At 41.9% G+C, this 27,828-nt stretch overlaps 2 protein-coding genes across 13 annotated transcripts in view; one reads left to right on the top strand and one right to left on the bottom strand.

Annotated features, from left to right (window-relative positions):
* The window catches only part of GTF2H1 (general transcription factor IIH subunit 1), a 36,763-nt gene extending 19,061 nt beyond the window's left edge, over positions 1-17,702 (bottom strand). Inside the window, exons 1-6 of the mRNA XM_073347331.1 lie at positions 17,150-17,702; positions 11,439-11,607; positions 10,095-10,287; positions 4,353-4,515; positions 3,426-3,519; positions 890-1,039 (exon numbers count right to left, since the gene is read on the bottom strand). Coding sequence (XP_073203432.1) covers positions 890-1,039; positions 3,426-3,519; positions 4,353-4,515; positions 10,095-10,287; positions 11,439-11,592 — 754 coding nt within the window. The 5' untranslated portion in view covers positions 11,593-11,607; positions 17,150-17,702. The remainder of the gene's footprint in view (positions 1-889; positions 1,040-3,425; positions 3,520-4,352; positions 4,516-10,094; positions 10,288-11,438; positions 11,608-17,149) is intronic.
* HPS5 (HPS5 biogenesis of lysosomal organelles complex 2 subunit 2) overlaps positions 17,470-27,828 on the top strand; it is an 81,567-nt gene continuing 71,208 nt past the window's right edge. For 4 of the 12 annotated variants that reach the window (XM_078853175.1, XM_073347316.1, XM_073347310.2 and 1 more), the window contains exons 1-5: positions 17,818-17,892; positions 21,127-21,299; positions 22,313-22,423; positions 25,019-25,083; positions 25,627-25,819. In XM_078853175.1, coding sequence (XP_078709301.1) covers positions 21,192-21,299; positions 22,313-22,423; positions 25,019-25,083; positions 25,627-25,819 — 477 coding nt within the window. In that variant the 5' untranslated portion in view covers positions 17,818-17,892; positions 21,127-21,191. The other 8 variants (XM_073347311.2, XM_073347314.2, XM_073347315.2 and 5 more) reach the window with 8 other exon arrangements.

Raw genomic sequence — 27,828 nt, forward strand, 5'->3', positions numbered from 1 at the left:
TGTGTGTATCATTCGTGGATTATACACATGCATCAAGAGAAGATGACATTTTCAGAATATAACTTTGACGTTTTTCACCTCAAGGTCATGGTTTCAAATATGTCTCAGAACTGTGATGGTCAATGAAAGTAGAATGTATTCAAATGGCCTGTGAAAGAAACCAATCTTTATCCACTTTCTAGAGAACTGATTTATCACAAAACCCATGTCTGTTGCAAGTCTCAGCAGAGACATCACAGAATAAATAGTCACCTGAACAAAACTATGCCCTACTATCAGAGGTATGGTTAAGGCCCCTTCGTTGTACATTATGAGGAAGCTTTCACTGACATTATCCATGCTGCATGAGTTGTGTATAAAAAGGATTTTCTAGTGCTGGCATCTTTTAAGCACTAATTTGTTTCTAAGGATTTTAGTACAGAACCTGAAATGTCTTCCATAATCAGATACTGTAAATATATAGGTTTCAGAGTAGCAGCCGTGTTAGTCTGTATCCACAAAAAGAAAAGGAGTATTTGTGGCACCTTAGAAACTAACAAATTTATTTGAGTATAAGCATCCGATGAAGTGAGCTGTAGCTCATGAAAGCTTATGCTCAAATAAATTTGTTAGTCTCTAAGATGCCCCAAGTACTCCTTTTCTTTTTGTAAACATTCAGCGTGATCAACACTGTCTAAAGATTACATCACAGGTCTTGGCTCCTGTCATCTTGCAGCATTTATCAAATAACAGGACAAATACATAATTTTTAAAAATGAGAATGTTGGTTTTATCTGATTAATCTAATGTGGCTTTCAAAAACTTAGCTTTATTTTTTTAATTAATTTTGAAGTTTCAGTTTACTGTGGCTACCATCACAATCACCTGTTGCAGAGAAAGAAAAGCTTACCTTTTTCATCCATTTTGGCACATTCAGCAAAGAGGTCTTTTGAGCCTGTATTCAGCCTATCTCGATGGAAGTAGTGAGACTGGAAAAATCGTGTCCAGAATTCTTTTTCCGTCATATTATGTGGAACATTTTCTGCATATTTCACTTTTACTGCAAACAAACCAAAGTGTGTTTAAGCTATTTTGCAATTCAAGATACTGTTTTAATTGTTGGTGTGTGATGGAAAATGACCAAAGCTTATGTTGAATAGGCGTAAACACTTACTAACTAAAAAGATATGGAGTTTGGATTTTAAAAAGAGATGGCAATTTATGCAACAAACTGAAGTTCTGTCATGCCCAACAATGCTTATTAGGTATTGGAAACAAACACCAATAGCCTATAAACTTTGAAAATGGTATAGCTGAGCACATCTGGAAAATTTCGAAGGTCAGAAGTCTAGTTATTTAAGAGGAATCCTTCCATATTGTTCCCAAGATGGACTGGTTCTTTTTCATCCAGGACTGATCAAACTAATGTCAGTATCAGGGTCCAATCTAGCATTTGTAAATCAGATAATTTACCAACAATCTCTCATTAGAAAATTTTAGAATCGTTAAAAAAAAATCCTTCAAATGGAGAGTGGAACTTAGCATGAACATTTACTCATGGCTTAAAGGCAAAGCAAACTGAATAATTCCAGAGTCTCTTTTCAGCCTCAAGCCTTAAAATTAGGGCCGTCGAGTGATTAAAAAAATTAGTTGTGATTAATTGCATATTAATCAAACTCTTAAACCATGGAATACCATTTATTTAAATAGCTTGATATTTTCTACATTTTCAAATATATTGATTTCAATTACAACACAATACAAAGTGTACAGTGCTCACTTTATTTTTTATTACAAATATTTGCACTGTAAAAAAAATAGTATTTTTCAATTCACCTAGTACAAGTACTGTAGTGCAATCTCTTTATCATGGATGTTGACCATACAAATGTAAAATTATGTAAAAAACCCAAAACCCCTGCATTCAAAAATAAAAATGTAAAACTTTAGCGCATACAAGTCCACTCAGTTCTACTTCTTGTTCAGCCAATCGCTCAGACAAACAAGTTTGCTTACATTTGCAGGAGATAATGTTGTCCACTTCTTGTTTACAGTATCACCTGAAAGTGAGAACAGGTGTTCGAATGGTACTATTGTAGCCAGCATACGCCAGATGGACTAAAGATTCATAGGTCTCTTCATACTTCAACCACCATTTCAGAGGACATGCGTCCATGCTGATAACAGGTTCTGTTCGATAACCATCCAAAGCAGTGCAGACCAACACATGTTCATTTTCATCATCTGAGTCAGATGCCACCAGCAGAAGGTTGATTTTCTTTTTTGGTGGTTCGAGTTCTGTAGTTTCTGCATCAAAGTGTTGCTCTTCTAAGACTTCTGAAAGCATGCTCTACACCTCGTCTGTCTCAGATTTTGGAAGGCACTTCAGATTCTTAAACCTTGAGTAGAGTGCTGTAACTATCTTTAGAAATCTCACATTGGTACCTTCTTTGCGTTTTGTCAAATCTGCAGTGAAAGTGTTCTTAAAATGAACAACATGTGCTGGGTCATCATCTGAGACTGCTATAACATGAAATATATGGCAGAATACAGCTAAAACAGAGTAGGAGACATAATTCTCTCCCAAGGAGTTCAGCCACAAATTTATTTAATGCATTATTTTTTTAATGAGCATCATCAGCATGGAAGCATGTCCTCTGGAACGGTGGCCAAAGCATGAAGGTGCATATGAATGTTTAGTATATCAGGCACGTAAATACCTTGCAATGCTGGCTACAAAAGTGCCATGTGAATGCCTGTTCTCTCTTTCCAGTGAGATTGTAAACAAGAAGCAGGCAGCATTATCTCCTGTAAAATATAAAGAAACTTGTTTGTTTTAGCGATTGGCTGAACTAGAAGTAGGGCAGAGTGAACTTGTAGGCTCTACAGTTTTACATTTTGTGTTTAAGTGCAGTTATGTAACAACAACAACAACAATCTACATTTGCAAGTTGCACTTTCACCATAATGAGATTGCACTATGGTATTTGTATGAGGTGAATTGAAAAATACTATTTCTTGTTTGTTTAATTACAAATATTTGCACTGTAAAAATGGCAAAGTGAGCACTGTCTACTTTGCATACTGTGTTGTAATTTAAATCAATATATTTGAAAATGTAGAAAAACATCCACAAATATTTAATACATTTCAGTTGGTATTCTATTGTTTAACAGTGCAATTAAAACTGCGATTAATATTTTTAATCGCATGAGTTAACTGTGATTAATCGACAGCCCTAAAATATTTCCAGAACCTACAAAAAACACCACACTGAAGTAAGACCACATAAGAAGTGCAGAAGGGAGTAGGAGGGAATGTTCAGAAGCCCTGTACATTTTACCAACAGAAACAAGTGTAGGACTAACCCTCTAGTCTTCTAATGATAAAACATAAAATCAACTTGGCGTGCTTTGTATCACATATGTATTGATTTTTCTGCCTACCTGCAGGATAAGTCCTGAATATGGATTCAATAATATCTGAAGTTAAGTTATACCTCAGACCATTGCAGCCATCTGTTTGAGGCCGAACATCAGCCTATGGGAATAACATAAGAATATTGTCAAACTGGGTAAAATCTTGTTATGGGTTGAGTTAAAACTTTGTTAAAACTGATGTGTGAACCCACATTTAAGATAGCTGTAAGAGAGAATTAACCTATATAAACAAAAACAGTAGTAGAGTGGGTAGTTTTTTTTTTTTAAGCCACAGTACAAAATGAAGAGCAGCTTTGATCGTCTCTTAAGGAAACTAATTTATTTGCTTACAGACAATGTCTTTCATTATAAAATTGTCTTTTCAGGTGGGAAGAAGGATTTATCAATTTAAAAAAAAAAAGGACTGAATACACACATTTCTTGGCTAAGAAAAGAGCCTACAAATATCTGAAGGTATAAAGAAAAAGGGCAGAGGAAGTATCATACAAGGAGTAAGAAAATGAAATAGAGAAAAATTTAGGTTAGATATCAGGAAAATCTTTCAGATGGAGCGGTATAACAGAATATGGAAGTATAACAGGAAATAGAGGAAACCTCCTTTCTCATTACATTTATAAATAGACCAGACAGAATACTTTAGGGTATATGCAGAGAACAATCCTGCACTGACAAGGAGATTGGCTTAACTTCTGAGACTATGGAAAGATAATGGATACTCTTGTTTAGAATTGGGGAATTTCACTTACAAAAAACACCACATTAAAACTCAAGGCAGGGCCTTTTTTTTTGTATTGCATTAGGTAGAAAAAGATTTCAAAGCAAATTGTATTTGGGGTAAAATTTAAATTCATCCACATTTTACAGAGAAAGTCTAGTCAAGAAATAAATGTTTTTGTTTTAAAATCCTTCCTATGCTATGTAGGTCAAACGTACCAGAAAAGCTGCAGAGATGCCCACATCCTGCTTACTAGGTGCCACAGAATTATCCACAGCATTCAAGCTTAAACGGTTGGCCCAGAATTCTTCAGCACTAATTACTTGGCTCACAACGAGATCTTTATAAAGCTGAAACAAAACAGGATCTTCTTGCAGCATTCTAGTAAAAGAATGTATTGAATAAAATTGAAACATTCCACACTAATTCGGCAGGATTTCCATGTCAATAAGCCATATGGGTTCCTGAAGCGAACAGATCAGTGAGGTAAGAAACGCACAGCATTGTCCAATAAAAGTTAATTAGTTGTACAAGTGAGATATTGAGGCCAATACTACTATTCATATTGGTCAAAGGGGAGAGACAAAGGGTTTGTCCGCATGAGGACACTCAGTTGATTTGTTTTCACTTCCCTGAAAGTGTGAAGTTCACAAGCATTAGTTTAAAAGGCATTAAACCCCTGTGTGGTCACTCATTCAGCAGTAAAATGGCCGTAGTTCGCTGTAGCTTAATCCTCACTTAAGAAGAGTCTACCCAGGTTTAATGTGTTTTAATTTATGCACTTTAATTTCACATCTTTAGTTGATTCATCTTAACTTTTGTGAGTGTCCTTGTGTAGACAAGCCCTAAACAGAAACAAAGCTGCTGGATGAGGGATAGTTTTAATGGGCAAAAATGGTGATCCCTAGAGAGAAGTTAATACAAGACAGCACCCACAAAAAGAAAAAAGTTACTTGCCTTATAGTAACTGGAGTTTGAAAGCTGTTAATGTATAGTCACTCTTGGTGCCCACGGGGTTGAGATCAGAGTCTTAGTCTTTTGGCCAGCACTATCCAGTGGGGATGCACATGCACCCTGAGTATCTTCATGCTCCTGTTCCAAGGACATAAAGGGCAGAGCATGCCCAACTACCACTATTTCCTTCACCATCACAGAATCCAGATGTTCTAGGACTCCATAGTAGCAGGGAAGAAGGATGGGTCACGGAATATACATGGAAAACACATTTCAAAGAATTTTTTTTTCCTAAGTGGTTATTGATAAATATTCCATTCTTGATGACTCACAAGCAGTGACCTGATGCAAGTAGGTAGGTGCCTGGAGTTTACTTAAAGATTGAAGCACAGCACCAAACCTCAATGCTTCTACCAGGGAACACATTTACTAAAATATGGATTGAACCACAAATAACTTCTTTTCAGGTGTCTGAAACAGGTATGCTTTGCCAGGCAGCTGTTGGGTACCTAAACTAGCTAATTTGTAACAAATCTTAATGTAGACTGAACACACATGGATAGCCTCTGGGCTGATGCTGCTCGACCTTTCATTTTCTCAGCAAATGCTGTAAATTGATTCGGAGAGGTCCTGAAGGATTTAGTCCTTTGCAAATAAATGGATAGAGCTCTGCAAATAATTTAAGGTGTGCAGCCTAACCTCCCCCTGATTAATATGTAATTTAGGGAAGAATATTGGTAAGTGAATCATTTGGGCAAGAACTTGGGATGGGGTGTAAGTGATACCTTTATCTCTAAGAAATACGGCATAGGGAGGTCCTGTCATAAGAGCCTATATTGTCCCAACTCTAATTAGCTGATGTAACTGCTACTAAAAAGGGATGTTTTCATAGATAAGTCAAGCACAGGGCTAAAGGTTCAAATGGGAGGAGGGGGAAGAGCATTAAGTATGCCACAACCACATTAAGGTACCGGGAGGTTTCCTTACTAGTGGAAAAACATATAAGGCCTTTAAGGAATTACACCACAAGGGGGTGAGGAAGGTGTAATAAGCAGAAGGGGCTATGAGGTGCACTCTAACAGAGCTAATCAACAGTCCAAAACTCTTTAGAGCAAGCAAGCAATCCAAAAGAGGAGGGACCTGGTTGTCAATAGGCTGTGATTCACGTTGTTTACAGCAAATCCTGGATCTTTTCCATTTAGCAGCATAAATTAGTCCTATTCTGGACTAACACATGTTCCTCAGATGTCCAGAATGATCTGTCTGACGACATCCACTCAGTAGCCAAGCAGTGAGATGGAGGGAGGCTGGATTTGGATGCGAGTTGTTCATGTTGTCTTGAGAGATTAAGTTTGATAGAAGAGGAAAGGTTTTCAATGGATGAACTGGTAACAGCATCAGCTTCAGGTACCAAAGCTATCTCAGCCAGGCGGGAGCTATCATGATAACTGTGGCCGCATCCTAACTGCTATTCCTCAGCACCACGGGAATCAGGGATTGGCTTGTAAGCATACATCATCCCTGGTAAATCACTGAATAAGGAATGTTTAACAGAGATCCTGGAGCAGAATCTGACATACTACTTGCTCTTGTCTGTTGTGAGTAGGTCTATTGAAGGATGCAGCAGAAAACAGAATCCTTGATCATCCACTGGTGGTCTGATGAAAAATGTCTGCTCTAGCAGAACATTTGAGCTTTCTGTAGACCTGGAAGATACCTGGTGCTAAATGCACCAGTTCCATAGCAAAACCATGTCCTTCAGCCATAATGGGGATGAATAGGCCCCTCCCTGCCTGTTTATATAAAACGTGGCCATTGTGTTGTATTTCATAACTTGACCAGTCAGTCCTTGAGTCAATGGTAGGAACATGGCCCAGGATTTGTGAAGAGCTCTGAGCTCCAATATGTTTATATGTAGTAGAATCTCCTGATGATGGTCCAGGTATGCTCCCAAACCCTGAAAGGGACAGGAAGATGGAGTGGGCATAGTATGGAACTGTAGAGAATATCCGTTATCAGGTTCCAAGACTCCTTGAAAAACTGAAGGAGATTCCCAATTGCATGTGTGTAGGGAGTGGCACAAGAAGGAAGGGTGTTGATCCAGTAGACCGATCAGAGCGACTCTCAACCAGCCGACTGAAATAATAATTTAGATAGACGGAGAATGGGATGAAGTCATAGCCAAGACAGAAGAGCTCCTTTTATGAAAATGCTGCCTCGTTCTTGGAAGCTTTGCGTTTCTCTAGTGAAAGAAGGTACCAGATGATGGTCTCTGTTTGGCATAAGTGTGAGGTCTTCCCTATTTTGTCCGGGGGAGAGTCTTCCCTGCCTGAATCAGAGGCTGGGTGCATTGAGTGGTCTAACAAAAAAAAAAAAAAAGTAAGAAATCCCAAATCTTTAAAGTCCTTTGGGCCATAATTAACTTAACTTGAGGTGGCTGGACTAATGGGATCAGGTGATAGTAAGTTGAACATCTGGGCCTCATAAAAAGGCTTGAGAGAGAACAGTTGGAGAGAAAGCTTTGCCAGAGGCCCCAGACAACAAGAAACTCCTGGAGGGATAAGGAACCAAAGGGAGCAAGTTAAGCTCCTATGGGCGGCCTTGAGCTATGAGTTTGCAAGAAGGTCCTTGGGATGAGACACACTGGGGGGGAACTTACTATGAAAATGACTCCAGGAAAACCAGCCTAAAAATCAGTGCTGTATTACAGCCACAGGGAAGGATTTAAAGTATGGCTGTCAATCACAGTTAATGCTTGTGATTAACTGAAAACAAAATTAACATGTTAATAGTTTTAACAGTATTAATTGCATACCTCTGGAAGGGGAAGGAGGCATCGGCTGTGGAGGGACCCTACAGTGCCCAGTCAGGTGCAATAACCCAATCTGCCTCCGGAGGGCAGGAAGAGGAGAGAAGAGAAGAGGAAGTGGCTATCATCCCAGCTCCAGTGGAGAGGAAGGGATCCTGACCCTGCTGTGCCCCACTGCCCCCAGCCGGCCCCTCGCTCTGGGGACCAACCTCCCCGCACACCCTATTGTCCTTGGCCAGCTCCTTGCTCTGGGGACTACCCCCTCTGTGTTCCATTGCCCCGACTGGCCCCTTGCTCCCGGGGGGCACCCCATAGAGAACAGAGGCCTGGTGAGCTCAGCCTCCCTGCACCAGCCTCTACAGTACTTGTATGAGGTGAATTGAAATACTATTTATTTTGTTTATCTTCTTTGCAGTGCAAATATTTGTAATAAAAAATATAAAGTGAGCACTGTACACTTTTTATTGTGTTGTAATTGAAATCAATCTTTGAAAATGTACAAAACATCCTAAAATATTAAATAGAATACCACTTATTTAAACAGTGCTATTAAAACTGATTAATTGCAATAAAATTTGTTTAATAGCTTGACAGCCCTAATTTAAAGGTGGCCCAGAAGAGGCTGAGAACAGAATCCAGAAGGTGGGCTGAAGAGTAACCCAAAAGGGGCAGAAGAATTGTTTGTCTGACCTTCTGGTTGGACCTTTGCTATCCAAGAGCGAGACTGAACTTTAAGTGTAACCAGGCCGTAGCACCAGGTTGCTTGAAGAATATGACCACTGCAAAACAGATCAGCCAACAAAAGGAAGCGCGGGACTGGAAGAACCACTGCGATGTTATGTACTGACATGAGGAGGAGCTCTGACAGCAACTTTCACCCAACAACAGTCTTGCACAGTGAGTTTCTGTCAGAGATATGAGCCTTTCCAAGACAAAAAGGCATCTGGGATGCCCATTGTTAACTGGAATTGCTACCTGGCAAAAGGGACAATACTTAAAGCCATGTAGTTTAATCCGTACTGACAAGAACATCCTGATCAGAGGTTCAGGGGGAGGGAGGGAGGGAATCAAAATAAGGAAGGTAAACATTTCCAAAATCAAGTAACTATCCTAGCACTAATATAAATATATATACACAATTATCTATAAAGATTATGAAAAAGGTTGCATTGAGACCTGGACACTGAGGAGCTCCATTTTGCAGTTATGGATGGTGAGAAGGAACTGAGCGGCAGAGGGACCCACTCTGCCCTTCGTGTCCTTGGTACAAGGACACTTAAGGTGCACGTGTAACCCCAAAGGACAATGCTGGCCAAAAAAGACTCCAGTCCAAGCACATGCTCAGCAAGCAGAATATATAAATATGGAGAACTCAAATAGCCTATGTTTAGTTTCTTGTAGGCAGTGTATTTATTGCACCTCACATGTTAAGACAGTTAAAGAAGAATTTTCTACTCAAATTCTCACATTACCCATCAGAAATTCTAATCTAGAAATACTACAGAAGTAGACAGAAATCAGTTTGAGAAGGTTATTTAGAAAGGGGTAGTTTAAAAAAAGCCTAATTACTAATGACATAGCAAATTCTAGCCTGCAAACCCTCCATCATGTCCTTTCTAAATAGATACAACGAAAAATTCTATTTTTTTTTTAAAACACAAACCTGGAGTTTTCCAATTCTTCAAAATTATACAGCTGTTCCTACTCTTTAAAAATACTGTAATATTTAATGAACTGTGCACTCGAGTCTTATTTGCCATCCCGCTGAACACAAGTCTATTTAGAAAAATGGTATAGCTATGTTCAATTTAGGAAGGAAACTGATTGGATAGAAAAAGTATTTGTATTCCAGGATTGGGGAGGAAATGAATAGATTCCAATGCATCACTTATCTTGCTCCACTTGTCTGCTAGAAGGAAGTAATTTCTAGTCTCTCTCTGAAATCCATTGATCCTTATAAGGTAACAGGTTAGTCACAAAGCTTTTAACAAAATAAATGGCTTGCTTACATAAGTCCTGTGAAATGAAAACATGCCCAGAGGAATTTCACCAGAATCTAAAGCCAACAGATTTTTACTACTGAAGTAGAACACAAAAAGCATTTTTGTGCTACAGCAATATAGCTCAAGAACTGTTCACAAGTCATAAACATTTATGTTGTAATTAAAGATCTTCTCCTTCTCCCTTCCCACTTTACCTGTTCTTTTCCTCAAGTTCTTTATTTGCTTTCCTCTTGAATTTGGGTAACAGCTGCTGAAGAAGGTCCTTCACTGCATCTCGCTCCTTCACTGCTGTGCTTTCATTAGAGAAGTGGAAGTTGGTTGTGTCCCCTGCATGCAGTACCAGCTGTAGTTGAATTTTAGCCTTTCCTTCCGGACTGATTTTCTGGCCTAGAATATATAAAGAACAGCAATTAGTGATACAAGTACATTTATGTAACAAACTTTCTCCACAGATCATTCATTTATATGCCGTTGTCGGTATCATCCCATTAAATCCTGATATCCCACATTGGTGGTATTATAGCACATTTCTTCCAGCCCTGGAAGAGAAGCATGCTGCTGCCTCTACAAATTAGCTTTAAAAGCTGCATCTCACTTTTCCCCACTGCAACCAAAGACATCCTGGCCCAGATCCTGAGCTGCAGCAGAGTACTCCTTGGCCACCTTTATGTTCCACCTTTGCTAGTTTTCTAGCAAAACTCAGAGCAGCCCTCAGAGTTTCTGTTCCCTCCAAGTTGCAGGACCTAGCAATGGCCCCATGGTGCTGCTTATAGCAGCTGGAGATCACTAAGGCATAAGGATACCTGAGCCCTTCCTCCTTTCCCATAGCCACAGAGAAAAAGGAGATACAGGACCAACTAGGGGAGATCGACACCACCCATAGTGAATATCTACCCGCTTCTACATTGAGGCATTATCTTATTTGCATTGCTTCCCTAAAACCCGCAAAAACTGCCCTACCACACCTCAAGATCTGAGCCCCTTTCTCCAATATAACCCCACTGTATACCAGATTTTAATCTAGATTTTCAAAGATGAGAGGCTAGTATAATGAACCATCAGACCACATAACTCTACCAAACTTTAATCAATTTATTGTGAGCTGGGTTTTATAGAATAGACTGTGGCAGAGCTAGATGCACATCCTAATTAGCCGAAAATGGGTTAGATAGTTCCCTCTTGGGGCCCATAAATCCTGTATCCTCCAAAACAAGACATATGGCCTAGTGATTTTCCATTAGGCTACAATACATATTTCTGCTTCCAAGCGATTGCAGAGATTAACAAATTGGAAAAATGAAAAAAAAAATTAAGAAATTTGGGGTCTATATTAAAAACACCTGAAAATTTTTTGAATTGCAGAATCTTCTATGCCTGTAATTTACTCCTGGTTCCACTCATGCTTGCCAGAAAGAATAATCTAATGAAATGCCCAAATTGGCCAAATACATGTGAAATAAGGTTTGAGTTTTATTTAAATATTTACTGATAATTTGCATACAAGAGCAATAGATAAAATAGAAAGTGCTTTCACTTACATTTTATATCTGCATACATATGGCTGACTGTGAATCGGTCTTTGCCTTCAGGTGCCCATGCTATCCTTTCAGCCATAAGGTAGAGAGCCCCATCCTGTTTCTTTTGACGCACCTTCTTTACTATCAGTAACACTTCCTCAGATGATGTTGCCATGATGGCTATAAGGTGCTATTAAAAGCACATGGTACTGTTAGTTACTTAATTCAATAGCAATTAGTACAGTATTTCCATTGACCGATTTTTCCCCCCAGTATTCCAACTTGTTTCAAGGCATTAAGACTTGCATTTTCACTTCAATACTTACATTCTGTAAACTAACAGCAGCATATAGTCACTGTCCAAGCCTTATGAGACACACTCTGAGCTTCACTTTATACATGCAGTCAAACATTTTCGGATTAAATACAATAATCACATACAAATATAATAATCCACAGCCATATTATACCTAGATTTCTTTTCCAATCCTCCTTGTGCTCCAGCTACACCTACATTTCATCTAATTCCTATATTTTCTATTTCTCTTTTATGTTTCTTTACTGGTTTGTCCAGTTGTGAAGAGGGCTTATACCTCAGAGAGCATGTACATTCCAAATCCCCTGTGGCATTTCATAATGCTTTCCTTCTGTGATAGGAACTCTATAGGTTAAAACTATTTGGAAGGGGAGAGGGACGAAGACTTACACGTTCTTGCAACTGTGTACCTCCCAAGTAAAAAAGATGAACCAGTTACTTTCCCCTTCCTTCAGCACGATCCACTGATTACCATGCAAGACTTGAATGAGACTTCAGACACAATCATAATTTTAACTGGCCTATTTATTTTGTTCCAAAAATACTCAGGATCTAATCTTGCAACAACAGAAAAGAATGTTTCAGAGCAGCAGCCATGTTAGTCTGTATTCGCAAAAAGAAAAGGAGTACTTGTGGCACCTTAGAGACTAACAAATTTATTTGAGCATAAGCTTTCGTGAGCTTCAGCTCACTTTATCGGATGCAGTGCTTAAAAGCTCACGAAAGCTTATGCTCAAATAAATTTATTAGTCTCTAAGGTGCCACAAGTACTCCTTTTCTTTTTGCACAAAAGAATGAGAGTTTTGTCATTGACTTCAATAAGATCTTTTGTAATTGGGAGGAAGGATAATGGGAGTGCCAATATCTTTTTTCCTTTATAGTTTTCCCAATCTTAAATTTCTCAAGAGAACAGATAAACAGTAACATACAAATTTTACTGTATTCCATCACTACACATTTCACTCCTATCAGAATGACATGAAGTTTCCTTCAGTACTATATCCTTTACATATTTTATTCCCATCCTACTCCTGCAGTTTTATTTGCCATGTACCTTACTGCCCCCTCCTCACTTTGCTACGAGTGTATTAAGTAGTTTTAGAAATCCTTTCAATACTTTGAATATGTACATGTACATTTGCTTATTTTAATTGCCAAGATCTACATCAATACTTTAAAAGAACATCTGTACCATATTTTACCACGTATTAATAGGCATCAGAAACCAATATACATATCCATTTATACTTACGTATGGATATGTTTTTAAACTGGATTTTAAATACTGTACAATGTTGAAGATAAAAATCCAATTGTTTTAAATTTGAACATCTATATAGATAATTAGTAATGACCAGCGCTCTGCTCAGTGAAAATCTTATAAGCTGAGCAATCAGACAAGTGTATTAAGTACAATATTTATGAGAGAAGATGTTGAGTAGAAGATGTATCTGCACGTAGGCTTTGGTCCAGAACCAGATCAACAGTTTTGCTATTGACTTCAATGCTGCAGTATTGGGCGCTTATATGATTTCTGCCTGTTTGTGACAAAACTGTGGTTATCACTAGAATACTTAGTATTTAGGGTGCTATAGCTAGAGAAGTTCTGGTAATACTTTGCTTCAGAGGCAAAATGAGACATGTATGAAGCCAGTATTTCAAGAGAGCACCCAGGATATTCTGTGCCATTTCCCCTTCCCCCCAATACCACTATTCTTTCCTGGTATTATTTAGGACACCCATCTCCTTTAAGATTTAAAACCTTCCCAGCTCTGGCTCTGCAGCCTCCCACAGGATTCTTACCCTTGCTGGAAGTAAGAGATTTGGCCATAGAATGAGAACTTCAATGTTTTCTCAATAGTGTAGATTTTAACAATTTTCTCACTTGTTATTTTTAAATTATATACCCCACGTTTACTACAGTTGAAAGAGGGCAGAACTGCACTAAAGGCGATGGACTTCAAATCACACTGAATTGAGATGAATTAAAGGCATTTTCATGCTTAGGCTTAGCCTATTGTGCAGTTATACTTTCTCAGCTAGGTAATGTTTCCTCTATAAACATCTGATTTTCCAAATGAGAAAAAAATATCAGCTGTTCCTGATTTATCTAACAAAGACAATATTTCTGGCACTGTACTTTGCAGTGTGCAGCTTCTGAATGCATAATATCCCACAAGTAGCTTGTTCCATTGTCTGGGAAACTGAATGCACTAAATCAGTGCTCTTCTGTTCTTTTTTGGTCATTGCTACTTCTTTTGCTTTCATGCCTCTGTAATAACTGCACTTTAAAGATGACAGCTCTGACATAACTCTGTCTGCAAACTACTTGCAAGCAGCAAACATTATCCAAGATAGGGGGAAAAAAACCCTGGAGTCCTCTTTAAACAGTGCATTAAGAATCAAAATATTTCACTAATCAGGGTTTAAAAAAATACTATACACCTACAACCTAACAAGACGAAATGGCTCCACCAGTTCGGTTCTGAGGTATTACTAAAATAGAAATCCAAATGCTTCTCCTCTAATTGCTGGTGGGAAAACTCTCTTTTGTATCATCTCTAGATAATAAGTGTCTTCTCCACCATTTAAAACTTTCTAGCTGCTGTGAGGGAGGAAAAGTTTCCCAATACTCTACCCCCCCACTCCCTTTTTTGGGGCACTTTCTCTTGAATGTCTGCAGCAGCACTGTGAAAGTGACATGATTCATGACAATATCACTGCTGCTCCCAGGGGTCTGAACTACAGTCCTCAAGCTGACAAGTTTTGTTAATTTTAATCTACTGGTTTTTTTAGCAAAACTATAAATTAGCAGTAAAGGCATTGGAGTTGTCTAGTTGAAACTCAGAAAGATGGCTCTTTGTCAGTTTACACTTGCTTCAAATTTGAAAGATTACCTTTGCAACTCTGAAGGGTAGAAACCCAGTTTTATTTAAAAGCTTTAATTCTGCAGAAATTGATAGTTAAGAGACCCCCACTCAAGACCGGTAAGTGGACTTTACATGCCAAGTACTAAGCAATATGAAAAGACAACTTGTTAGACACAGGTTTTCGCTGCTTTGCATAGACATGTATCCCTGATAGTAACTTATCTATGAAACATGAGGTTATGTTGTTGAACATTTGTGTTCTGCAACAGGGCCTTTGAAATAATAAAATAGGTAATATTTTCAAAAAGCATGTAGATAAATCAGTGGTTCCAACTTGTGGGTAGGACTCCATGGAGGAGGCACAAAACTTCTCCCAGGACTGACACTTTCAGCTGTACATGACTACTGACACCACTCATCCTGCAGCATAAGTGGTGTGTTAAAAAAATGAAAACAAAGGAAGACTGAGCTGCAAGGGTTGTTTATTTCCCAGCCCATTTCTGAATATTCCCCATGAAATTGGGAAAGGGGGGGTAAATGCAGCATGGGAAGAGTCCAGCAAAAATTGGACCGCAGTAGTGGGGAAAAGGATCTTCAACATACCCACTTTCAATTCCCTAGTTGGTGGATTAAGTCAGGCAGAGACAAGCTAGCAGCTACTTTTAAGCCACCTGCCTGGCTTCTTTGTTTCTCTTTAATTAGCTCTCCCCTACCATTCCTTTTCTCTGCTCCTTCTAGAGTAGCCAAGTAACATAGTGGCACCAGGGGATCTTGCCTATTCCCCTCCCACATGGATTGCTTTGGCAAGTGAGATTTGGATAGAGAAGAGAGGCCTCCAGTACCCCTGCTAATAGTCCTGATTTGGCTGAGACAAAAATGGGTTTTGAAATGGTCCTAGGCTTCTATGACAGGTGGACAAGAAAGGGAGCTCATCTGTCATGTTACTGTAAGGAAGGGTAGAGCACAACAAGTTGTTCTTATTAGGCAAGCAAGGCAACAAGCTGAAGAACTCTGGAACTTATGTTTTGGCCTGTCTACACAATAAGTCTGAACCCCTGGCATGGTTAGAAGCTTCTGTGGTCTAATGTAGTAAAAATTTTAGTTGCAGTGAGACTAGAAGAAACAACACATTATTTGCTTAAGTGAGAGAGAAAACTAAGATGTGAATGTGTGTCAGATGCCACCACTTTTTAAATCGGTGGAATTTTCTTTTAGATTTTGGAAAAGGGAGAGTGGTGCTATCATTTCTTTGCCTTTAAATTACTTTGTATATAGGCCTAATGGCTGTAATCTCCAGCTAAATTTCCCAATATCAAACCTCTGAATCTTGAAGTTTCATTTCAACTACAGTTTCAAGGTCACAAGTAAAAGGAATACCGTAGTTTCCTGCCCTCTTTGGTACTTCTCGCTATCTTGGATTTTATGGCAAGACAGCAATGCTGAACAATAGACAATTACTGGTGACATTTCCATCTCTCTCCTTCCTTAACCTTTTGTTCCAGTTTTATCCCTCCCTTTCCCAAGTTTCAGTGTCTCATGTATACACCAAACAGAAAAAGATCACCCAATCTGTTGATGCCATCTGTGCTTCTGCACAGGGGTGCTTTTAACAGCACAGAGCACGGAGTGGTGACCAGGGTCAACTGGGCTAGCAACAGCACACGGAGATGTGAGCAGACCCACCTCAGTCAAAACACGTGGCAACAGGGTCTCAAATGGGAGGCTGATTCTTTTAAGGAAAAAAAAATGAAGGGAGGGAGGAGGTAAGCCTCACAACTATTTACGGAACTATAACCTAAACCTTGATCCTACGAGCTGCTCCACACAAGCAGACGTTCACACCCACACGGGGTTCTGCAGAGGCACAGAAGTCCACCTGCATAAAGCAGCTTGCGTGATCAAGGTATATACTTTAGGGAGGCACAGCATGATTATCTAAGCTGGGTTGCAACCAGACCATCAGGCATCAAATCCTGATCATTACACAATGGCATTTTTTTATCTTTAACAAACACACGAGCAGGACCTTGGTTTTACCTCATTTGGAAGGGCACAGGGTCAGCAGGGCAACATTCCCACACGTTACACACTGCTGGATCAGTCCCACCTCAGAGAGAGGAGCATGTTCCTGCCACCACGCGCCCCTGGGTCCTCTCCCGCCCAGCTTGCCCTGTCATTCCCTCAACCCGGCTGCACGCCCTCCCCCACGTCCGAGCACACCGCGTGTGTCAATAAATCCGCCTCTTCCCCCGGCCGCATCCCGCTCAGCGGTAGCCCCCAGGGCAGGACAAGCCGAGCCGCCCTCGCCCGGCGATAGCTGGGGAGCCCGGAGCAGCGGGGGCCGGAGGCGGCCGGAACGCGTTGTGCTCTCGGGCTGTCAACGCCGGCTCGCAGGTGCCTCGCTCCCCGCCAGGAGCCAGCACAGGGACCCCGGCCCGGCCCATCCCCTCCCGCACAGACACGAGCCCCCGCCTGGGGAGCAGCCCCGCTGCCCCAGCCCGCCCGGGAGACTCCGCCGAGCCCCTGGATACCGTCCAGACTCCTACCGTGCGGGCGGCTGCTCAGGCCCCAGGCCGCGGCTGGCTGGCTGTTGCTGCCGCCGGGTGCGGGCGCGGCGGGATGAGAGGGCGGGTGGCGCTGGGCACTGACTCCAGCCGCTGCCGGTGCCGCTACTCGGGGGGTCTCGCCGCCTCCTCTTCCATGGGGCGGCCAAACTGGCCAGCAAGGGCACGTGACCGGAACTAGCCAAACTCCCGCGACGCGCAGAGGGAGACCGGGTCACGTGACGGGGGAGACTGGTGTCGCCATGACACCTCCCGGTCACATGACAGGTTCTCCCCACCACCATCACAATCCTGCATCACGTGATGGTTTCTCCCTTCCCCCTCCCGTCGCCATGACAGGGCGCGGGAGGGGGTGGTGACCAGGTACCAACAACGCGGCTGCCACCGTCCGATCCCTCCCATCCCAGTCACCCGGCCCCGAAGAGCGAGGAGTCCGGCTCCGTCCCTTTCGTTCCGCCTGTTCGGTCCTGTCTGTTCCGCTCCGGGGTACCGCGGCGCTGAGGGGGGGCGGGGACTTCCCTAGGCAACCGCCCGAGGGGGGAGGGGTGAAAAGAGCGTAACCGTCACGTGACTGGGGGGGGGAGAAGTTGTGTGCGCGTGACGCACTTTTTTGCGGGCGCGCGCGCGAGCTGACGTGTTTCAGGTAGGCTGGGGAAGGATCGCGTGCCGTGGGGGCGGGGCCGGAGAAAGCAGCTGACGGGGCTGGCCAGGTTGGAGTTCGGTGGGTGAGTGTCCGCGCGGGGAGCTGGGCCAGGGTCTGGGCAGCAGCAGCAGCAGCGCTGGGGCCCAAGCATCGTGCAGTGGGTGGGTCCCATCCGTTTCCTGCCTCCCCCTGGCCCGGTGCCGCGGTGTGACTGGCGCCCAGCTCCTCTGCCTAGGCAGTGCTGGCTCTCGCAGGGGCTGTCGTGCTCCCCGCCTGCCTCCCCTGGCTGCCACAGCGAGCACTGCGCCGCCAGCAACCCCCAGAGGGCGAGAGCCACCCTCTGCAAACTGACAGGTTTCAGAGTAGCAGCCGTGTTAGTCTGTCTTCGCAAAAAGAAAAGGAGGACTTGTGGCACCTTAGAGACTAACCAATTTATTTTGAGCATGAGCTTTCGTGAGCTACAGTAAAGTGATCATCAAGTTGGGCCATTTCCAGCACAAATCCAGGTTTTTTGGAGGGGGGTGAGGGAGTGAGAGAACCTGGATTTGTGCTGGAAATGGCCCACCTTGATTATCATACACATTGTGAAGAGAGTGGTCACTTTGGATGGGCTATTACCAGCAGGAGAGTGAGTTTGTGTGTGGGGGGGGGGGGGCGGAGGGTGAGAAAACCTGGATTTGTGCTGGAAATGGCCCAACTTGATGATCACTTTACATAAGCTATTACCAGCAGGACAGTGGGGTGGGAGGAGGTATTGTTTCATGGTCTCTGTGTGTATATAATGTCTGCTGCAGTTTCCACGGTATGCATCCGATGAAGTGGGCTGTAGCTCATGAAAGCTCATGCTCAAATAAATTGGTTAGTCTCTAAGGTGCCACAAGTACTCCTTTCCCTCTGCAAACTGGGAGCCTGCACGTTGAAATAACTTCTCGGTTTCGTGTCCTGGCGGCTCCGTGTTGTCATCGCTAGTATGAGTGGCAGCCGGGAGAGTCTCCCCAACCAGGTCCTGGCCCTGTTGCCCAAAGTGTTTGCAATCTGAGCTTAAAAGTGAACGTACACGTGTGTGAAACGTACGCGCGGGGAAGAAGATGACCCCGATGGACCTGAGTCTGCAGGCAGACAGCGCTAGTGGCACTGCTGCTCCTTGGGAAAGCCAGGGGCTGACTCTGGTATTTAGCTTCCTGTGGCAGCAATGAAGGAACATGTCAGTTTCAGGCTACAGCTTGAGGAAACTGTGGGTGGTAGACATGAGTACTGGAGGGAGGAGGGAAGAGGATCTACAAAAAAAGTTGGGGAGCTCCCCACCCATTCCTCAGAAGAGCCTGAAGGAGGGGAGGAATGGCAAAGCCCCTTCCAACAGTTGTCAAAAGGCTGTGGCAGAGGGGAGAAAAAGATCCTTTTCTAGGCTTGGGTGGTGTGATTTGTACAAGGGTACACTCCCTGAACCGTATTTGGGGAAGTGTGGATTCAATCTGCTACTGTATGTACTAGAGTGGGATTAGAGTATTTTGTTTATTAGGCCAAATCTCCCCTAAAACGTGTGAACAGCAACAAATATCTTAGTCTGTAGCCACTAGAGATGCTCCCGTCCATATCCTGGAACGGACTTAAGAATTCCAGAAGTCCCAGTGTTACTTTGTTGTCAGCAAATATCTTTGAAATTCGCTGTCAAAGTATGTGTCTTATCCTTCTAGTGACTGGTCCTCAGTAAATAAGTCTGCTGCTACTGCCAGGTAAGTGGTAGAAGTCTGTGCTGTGGAGCTAAAAATGCATGCCTCCCGACCCTAATGATATGTAGAGTGGTCAGTATAAAAAAAATATCGTATATTGTTTTTTGTTTTGATAAAGCTTGTGAGGAAACTGCCAATTTTGTATTCAGTGCAAGGTTTGGATGATGTGCAGGAAATAATGCATGGGGCCCCACCCTGATGGTGAAGATAAAAATATTGAATAGCTATCCCATTCAGTGCATGAATGATGGGTCCTGTGAAAACTGTTGTATGTCGTTAGGGTGTATCATAGTGCATGTGCACAAGGAGGCTGAATTAAGGTTGAATGGACTACCTTGGTTTTGGTGTTAGGGAAAAAGGGTTCCCCTCCCGTCTAGGGTTAGGAGGGTAGCCTTCCCTGGACTTCTGTATTAGCCAAACAAAACACAGAGTCTTGGCTCTTTGATAAAGTGAGGCACTTTATTGCTAGCGAATACGACAGCTGAAGGGCTCACCAATTCCTTTTCAGAGGAAAATGGTGAAGCCCCGAACAAAGAACAGGGATGAGCTTTTATAGCTTGGTTCAACATACATTGTGATATCTCTTCCAGTTCGAACCGGTTAACCCAGTCTGTTTGAAGTTCTGGGGTAGGTAAGAGCATGGAGGCTTATCTGTATAAGGAATTCTCTCCCCAAAAGCAGGGAGTGCAGGTTACACACAGTTCGCATTCTTTCTATCCATAAACAAAGTAGAAAGGACAGATAAGCATAGAAAAAAGACAGCAGCGTAGCTTTACATGATTATAGGGTCGCTTTCTGGGTTTTTTCCCTATCATTGGTATTTTTTAACTTTTGAGTGCTTGATATTGTAACATTCATATTTTAACAACATATTTTACATGTAATATCAATTTTAAGTGTGTCAATGCAGTGATTTACACTGGTTTAACCAGATTGATTTTCAAAATTGATTTTTAGCTAAATCAATGCAGTTTGAGTCTATGGGCTGGGCTTACATTGCACAGGAGACTGTAAACCCGTCAGATATTTACCTTTAGGAATACTCAAATTGTAGCTCATCCAACAGACTAACATTTCCAGTGTAAGTTCATAGACAGAACAAACAAGGGCCCTGCCCTTGTAGTCGGATCCATGTGGGAGGATCCTTATGCTTGTATGGGTCCAGTTGCAGGATCAAGCCTGCAGCCTGTTAGATCCCCCCCTTTTTTTTATCTTTATGAGCAGTCTTAAGTCTTTGTCCCCATTAAAAAGGGTTTCCCTGAATAGCTATACCAGCTAATCCTCCTTGTGTAGGCAAAGTTTATACCAGCAAAATATTTCTTTTGTCAGTATGACTTATACCAGTTCTCTGAACAAAATAAACTGTATATACTGTATATAATAAACTGCTATACTCGTGTTTGCTATCAGGCTATATTAGGTTAGGGGTGTTTCCCCTCTCCCCCTCCATCCCATTTTCCTAAGTGACATAGCTATGTGAGGAAACTTTTAACTTTAGATTAGTTCTTAAAGAACAAAGGTGGGGCTAGAAAGCAAATTGTAACAGCTCAAGAAAGGGATTATATTCTTAAATTTAACTTCTGCAGGTACAGCTAGAAGCTGAAGTAAATAATGCACCAATGATTGAGTATTGCCAGGCTTTCTTAACTCAATGACATCTGTGCCAATGATACCAGAATCTTACAGCCATGTATTGGCAGAACTTGAGTGTTTGGATCCATTGCTTTCTGCACTCAGGTTGGATTCTAGCCGTCTGAAGGTAAGTTTGGTTCTTGCTTGTTGCATTTTTTGCTTTGTTGCTTCTTGTTTTTCAGACACAGAAGTCAATATTTTTGTCATGCTACTGCTTGGTGAATGACTGCATAAAATTGCTTTGATTTGTATAGCTCTAGAAGCTATTATGCAATTTGCAGATTATGACTTGGTGTTTGCTACTTAAAGCTTGGGTGCAGTTTTATTACTGTCAGCTGCATGGTCGAGAACAGTGGCTTCTTGGAAGAACAGTTAAGAGCAGTGTAGAGCAAACAAAGATGGATCTTCTTTTGTCTGTAATGAAATAAATAGAAAAATCTTGCATGTATCTTTAAAAATGTTGCTTGCCCATTCTTAAAGTCAGAGTAATTTGCTGTTTAATTCTGTTTTTGAAGCAAATTACAAATATAAGGTACTTTGAGAATAGATTAGTCAGTTCCAGGAAAAATGCAATATTTACCCCCAAAGCCTCTAAGTGCATAGTCACTTAATTTGAATTAAAACATTTGTATTATGATTTAAGGTTTATTTTTTGGTCAGCCCATGAAATCGGATGATTGGTTAAACTTTAAGTGGATGATACCTTATTCCGATGTACAACTTCATAGCAAACTGTTCTACGCTTTGATCTGTGCTTATTGGGTATGATGGCAGATCCATCAAAAGAAAATAAGTTTTGCCCTTGTTTAAAAAATATCGTCTAACAAGGTTTAAAGTGCTCAAACAGCTTATGAAAAAACCTGAATTTGTCTTTTTCTGTGTCCTTTATCACTAAATATATTTGCAGGAAAACAGTCTTCAAGAGTTTGTTTGCTTTTGCTGCATTGGTTTCACTTCTCTGACAACCTAGCCTTGCTGTTGCATACCTTGAGGGGGGAAGGGAGGGGGAGATGAGCAGCAGGCATAGAATAGGTTCATTGTCAAAGCTTTTGTTTTTAACAAATAAAGGACAAATGAGATGCCATTATCAGGGAGTTTACGTTTAAGTAGCTACATTGTCCTGTGTCATAATTTTTTCAGTGCACATGTATAGCTGTGTCTCGGAAATGGCTGGCTCTGGGCAGTTCAGGAGGGGGATTAAACCTGATTCAAAAAGATGGTTGGAAACAGAGGCTGTTCCTCACTCATAAGGTAAGGTTAGAATTGTGCAAAAATCTCAAGAAGGGCAATATTTCAATTGCAGAAGTGGGGAAATGGTATATTCATATTAAAGTCCCAGGAATGTACAGCCTGTTGAATTATCCAAATAAGCTGAATTTTTTCACTACTTGTGTTTGAAGAGAGAGGTGATTGTTTGCAAAAATAGCGCTTTGCAAAGTGTGGGGGTTTGAAGGAAGAGTAGCCTGAAAGGGTGCATAGTCTACTCAGTTGTTCTCCAGACTCATAGCTTTCCTTTTTTAAACACGTCTCTCTCTCTCTCTCTCTCTCTCTCTCTTATGTTCAAAAGAAAATCTTCAAATCTTATGTGAAGTCAGCATAACCAGTTTGGAGATATCTACCTAAATTTGCAGTGAACCTGAAACAATAACTCTAGCTGTGAATTGCCTCAGTCATTTCAATGGGTGTTAACTCAAACGCCAATGATGATTCTCTATATATTAACACTGTTAGCTATTACTAAGGCTGCGAGTTTGTCACGGAAGTCACAGATTCTGTGACCTCTGTGACTTCTGCAGTGGCTGGTGTGGCTGGCTCCGGGGCTGCCTGATCAGCTCAGGCAGCCCCTGGACCAGTTGCACCAGCCCCTGCTGGGGCAGTCTCAGGCCACTGCCCCCGCAACAGGAGGATTTTGGATGGCGAGCTTAGGGCTGGGGCTAGAGGTGCGGGAGGGGCAGCGCTTACCTTGGGGGGGCTCCCCAGAAATGGTAACATGTCCCTCCCTCTCAGCTCCTAGCTCTACTTGCTGCCTTCGCCCGCAGGCACTGCCCCTGCAGCTCCCATTGGCTGCTGTTCCTGGCCAATGGGAGCTGCAGAGCTGGCAGCACGCAGAGCTAGGAACTTAGGGAGGGACATGTCGCTGCATCCCAGAAGCTGGGTAGGGAGCCTGCCAGCACCAGTGGGGGTCCCGGGCCCGCCAGCACTCGCGGCACCCCCCGGACCACTCCCCCAGCATGTGCAATTGCGTCGCTCCCTTGACCGCTCCCCCCTGTAGCACCCATGGCACTCTCAATATTTAGACAGGGGTATAGTACAAGTCATGAACAGGTCACGGGCAGTGAATTTTTGTTTACTGCCCCTGACCTATCCATGACTTTTACTAAAAATACCCGTGACTAAAACATAGCCTTAGCTATTACCGTGCTCAACACACGTAAGACTGGAATAGATCTTCAGAATATACTTCGTTTCTTGTGTTCCCCAAAGTTGGTGGCATATGTAAAGGACTAACTTGGGCTGGAGGAGGTGTTGAAGATATATAAATTAGGATTTTTAAAGGATTGTTGGCTTTTAACAACACGTGGCAGGATTGGAGGCAGAGAATGATGGATTTAATTTTCCTTTGCAGAGGAAGGGGGATCAGCTTTCAAAAAGCTGAGACTGTGTTTTGCAATCTCTGCATTATTAGTATATCAAATGGTCTGTTTCATTTTTCACTGTTGTGGGGGGGATGATGGATGAATAAAGGTTTTGTTTATTTACAAGTCTTGATTTCTAAAAAAGTACAGAATTAAAACTGCTTTGATGCTGGTGATGGGATCAGTAAAGGTCCTTGTCAACCAAATGATTTGGAGGCACCTCTATTACAAAAATTTCTGTTGTGTTGGTCTTCTTGTAAATGTATCTCCTTTCACTTGTCCAAGTGCTAACACCGTGCTTGCCTTGAGACAGACATGATTGGCAGCATTTTTTTAGATATGATTATGCCTTTATTGGTATCCTTGTGTATTTGTGTATGCCAGGATTTCCCCCTTATTTGGTTACTTTTCAAAACTTTACCTTTAAACTTGAGTTGTGTACAATTATTTAAAAATATAACCACAGATTTCCAGTTGGCTCAAGGGCCACATGAAAGATCCCCTTTGTTACTTGAAGCACAGAGTGAAGAGGATGCTGTCTAATACAAATGGTATACTTAACTTCCATGTGCAGGAGACTGTCTTTTTCACTGGGCCAAAATAGGCTGTCAGTTGGACTTAGTTACACTGACGATTGGTAATTCGTTATGAAGCCTTTTGCGTTGAGTTCATCAGTTTAGAATCCAATACAGATCAGTCGTGATCAGATATCTTTACAGTCTAACAATAGTTGGTGAATTGAAACCACAAACTCATTTTGGTTCCTTGTGCATTGCTGTTTGTATTCTGAAAACAACCCTCGTCACTGGCAGAATTGAATGGGTTTGGAAACTGAACCCTTGTCACTCATGGAGCTGGTTCCTTTAGTCCAGATTTTAAGACGTTGCGTAGACTGTGTCAGATGAAATAATTTTCACTGCTACTACCTATGTTCCTCTTCAATGGATAAACATAAGGCTTCAGTCTCCAGGACTGTCAGTTGGACGTTTTTCACAACCAGTAAGTTCCACTGAAAAAAAAAAAAATGAAGAGAAGGCAAAGGATCCAAGAGCACTCAAAGCAGCTATGAAGACTGACTTTCATCTCTTGTTGTAGTTCTCAGATAGAGGATAAGAACTGTCTATAACCAAACGTAGTAATGAGAACTAACTTTACTACTGCACTTGGAACTATATTCACTTCATCACTTGACTGGTCTTTCTTGCATCAGGAAGGTGCCATTTCCCGGGTTGCCTGTTGTTTACATGATGAAGATTATGTTGCTGTTGCCACCAGGTGAGAAATTCGATTTAATTAATTTTTCCCTTCCTGCCCCAAGGCTATAAAGCATCTTCTCTGCTGGAGTGTATTCCACAGTAGCCATGTTGGTCAATTTCCCTGTTAGCTAAGGCCTGAGACATTTCAGTGGCACGGTGAAAGTGTGTTTGCTGACCTGATAAAGTGAAATGGGTAGCTAAAACATTTATACGTTGAAATTCCAGTTAGTTACATTTATTTTGTTCACAACAGACACCTTTATTGGCAGTTTCAGAACAGAGGCCCAGGTTTGAGTGAGCAACCCTCCAAGTCAGGGCTGATGTACGTTGGTAGGTTGGTGTGTGGAAGCTTGTATCTTTGGATAAATGTAGCACTTTATTTTTCAGAATGGTCAACCTCGTAATTTTCATATGTACAGCATTCAAACACAGCATTATTATATCAAAATGTATTCTTTGCTTGCCTCTTTCTGCAAGCAGCACTTCTTTACTACTAGTATAAATGATAGTCACTTTCAAAAGATCAGTTCTCTTAAAAATGTTAATCTCCTAACTGTTACAGTCAAGGCCTTGTAGTTGTCTGGGAACTCAATCAGGAGCGTCGTGGAAAGCCAGAGCGGATTTATGTTTCCACTGAGCACAAAGGCAAAAAAGTCACATCTCTTTGTTGGGATACAGCCGCACTTCGAGTTTTTGTAGGAGATCATGTGGGAAAAGTGTCTGCTATCAAGATTAATACATCCAAACAAGGGAAGGTAAAATGTTACCCATTTTCTTTACAATGAGAGGAGATTCCAACAGACAGACACACAGATTCAATGTGTCCATGTTTGTTAGTAAAATCAGGGTGGGGGAAAGAATTCACTAGCAAATTAAGTTCTGCTCGTTTTAGTGACTAGACAGGAGTGATGAACTAGATACTGGTATAAATGTTTGCTTCAATTCTTGACTGTATATGTAGCTAATCCAGCAAGTGGCAATATAATGTAAATATTCTAAAATACATTAGCATTCAATTTGGAGGTACGATTTACCACTTTTAACAGACATTGAGTTCAGGGTGGATTTTTTGCACAGTGATGCAACTCCTTTTTAGAAGTCTGAGGTTAAATCCATAATTTCTGTCTTGGCGGTTACGTCAGATAGTCTTAAGTAATCAAAAGATGGATGCACCACTTATTATGGTACTTCTGCTTAATTGTAGAATGGGTCCGTCACTGTACAGGATGATATTAAGTAATTGTCTACACTTACAGCGGCATATAGAATACAGGCACAGCACGCCCAGCTAGCACAGGTATAAATAGCAGTGTAGACATGTCTTAGGTGAGTAGAATAGAGTGCCCTCCATTGCTAAACACATGAGTATATATTCTACGTAGCTCTCTACATGTTCAAGCATTGCCTCCTATGTCTACACTGCTGTTTTTAACAGTGTAGTGTCAGAGTCCATTCCCTGCCACGGGGAAAGACTCTGCAATGGAGAAAGGCTCTGGTATGGGGGAGGCAGCAGGGAAACTCCTCCCCCCCCCGCCCGAGACTTTCCTTGCTGTCGCCCCGCCAGAACTTCTTACTGTCATGTCTTGCTACACACTTCAGTGACAAGTGTGCACGCAGCCTTATTTCACTGGAGCATGTAGTGACATGCATAGTGCCTGTAGACAAGGCAAAAAACAGTTTGTCACAGTCCTGGCTAAGCTTCTCCCACTGGATGCTTGGCAGACAGCTGTTTGTACCCACATGCTGGATCCATGTGCTGCTAAGCTCCTCTGGATAGGCTTCTGGTTTCTCGGGCACACTTCCCAGGCATAAACTCTCTGATGACACTTATGGGGAATGGGACCTTGTGATTGAGCAGTCTTGGTTTCCAGGATCAGTGCTAACCCCCCAAACCCTCCAGTCTCCCCATTAGCTTAAGCACACCTTCCCCAGAGCTTCATTCTCATGTACGTTCTGGTTCATAGTTTAATCCATTTGGGACATGTGAAGTTAAAGGAGGTAACGCACAAGGACTTTCTAAACTAGTCATGCTTTATTCAGAAATCACAATAGATAAACAGATATAGGCAAAATTAAATACCTTTATGCAATTCCCTCCCCGAGTGCCCATGCTGAGAGGTGTTTGGATTTTGGTTAGTGTATTCAGGGTCCCAGGACCTTCCTCTCCTTCCTTCCTCCTGATCCATCTAGCCACCTTGTTCTGTGCACTGAGAGAGTTACTCGGAGCACACTGTGTCCATTTATAACTTTCCAGTTCCTCTGCCATGTTACTCTCCTAGTCAGCCTCAAAGCTTCCCTCAGGTGATCAAGATCCACCGTCAGGTGTGCTGTTGCTTGGTTACTGCCTGTCTGAAGTCCAGACTGAAAACACTAGTTTCTTGCAACACAGTCTCCCCATATGGGTAACTGTTATGGCCAAGGTACACCTGTTAAAATGTTAATGACTCTTGATGTTCCTATCATAGCTGTCTAGTTAGGGTCTGTGCCATGTATAATACAATCCCTATTATCAAATGGCTGATTCAGTATACACTGAGACTTTCCATGGTATAGCAATTTCATAATATGAACCAGAATTCATAAGTTTTACATAAGGAAAGTCCCAAATCATGTCACAGCTCCACAGTTAAACATGTTACCAGAACAATTGCAAAAAAGAGAAAAAGTGGAACTGAAATTTGTAGTAAAGTGGAAGTTCGGGTTTTGAGGTTCGTATCATGGCAGATCTGAACAATACATTTAGCATTAAATCTGCAAAGAACTT

Source organism: Lepidochelys kempii, chromosome 6 (assembly GCF_965140285.1).
Source record: "Lepidochelys kempii isolate rLepKem1 chromosome 6, rLepKem1.hap1, whole genome shotgun sequence".
In the NCBI taxonomy this organism is placed as follows: domain Eukaryota; kingdom Metazoa; phylum Chordata; order Testudines; family Cheloniidae; genus Lepidochelys; species Lepidochelys kempii.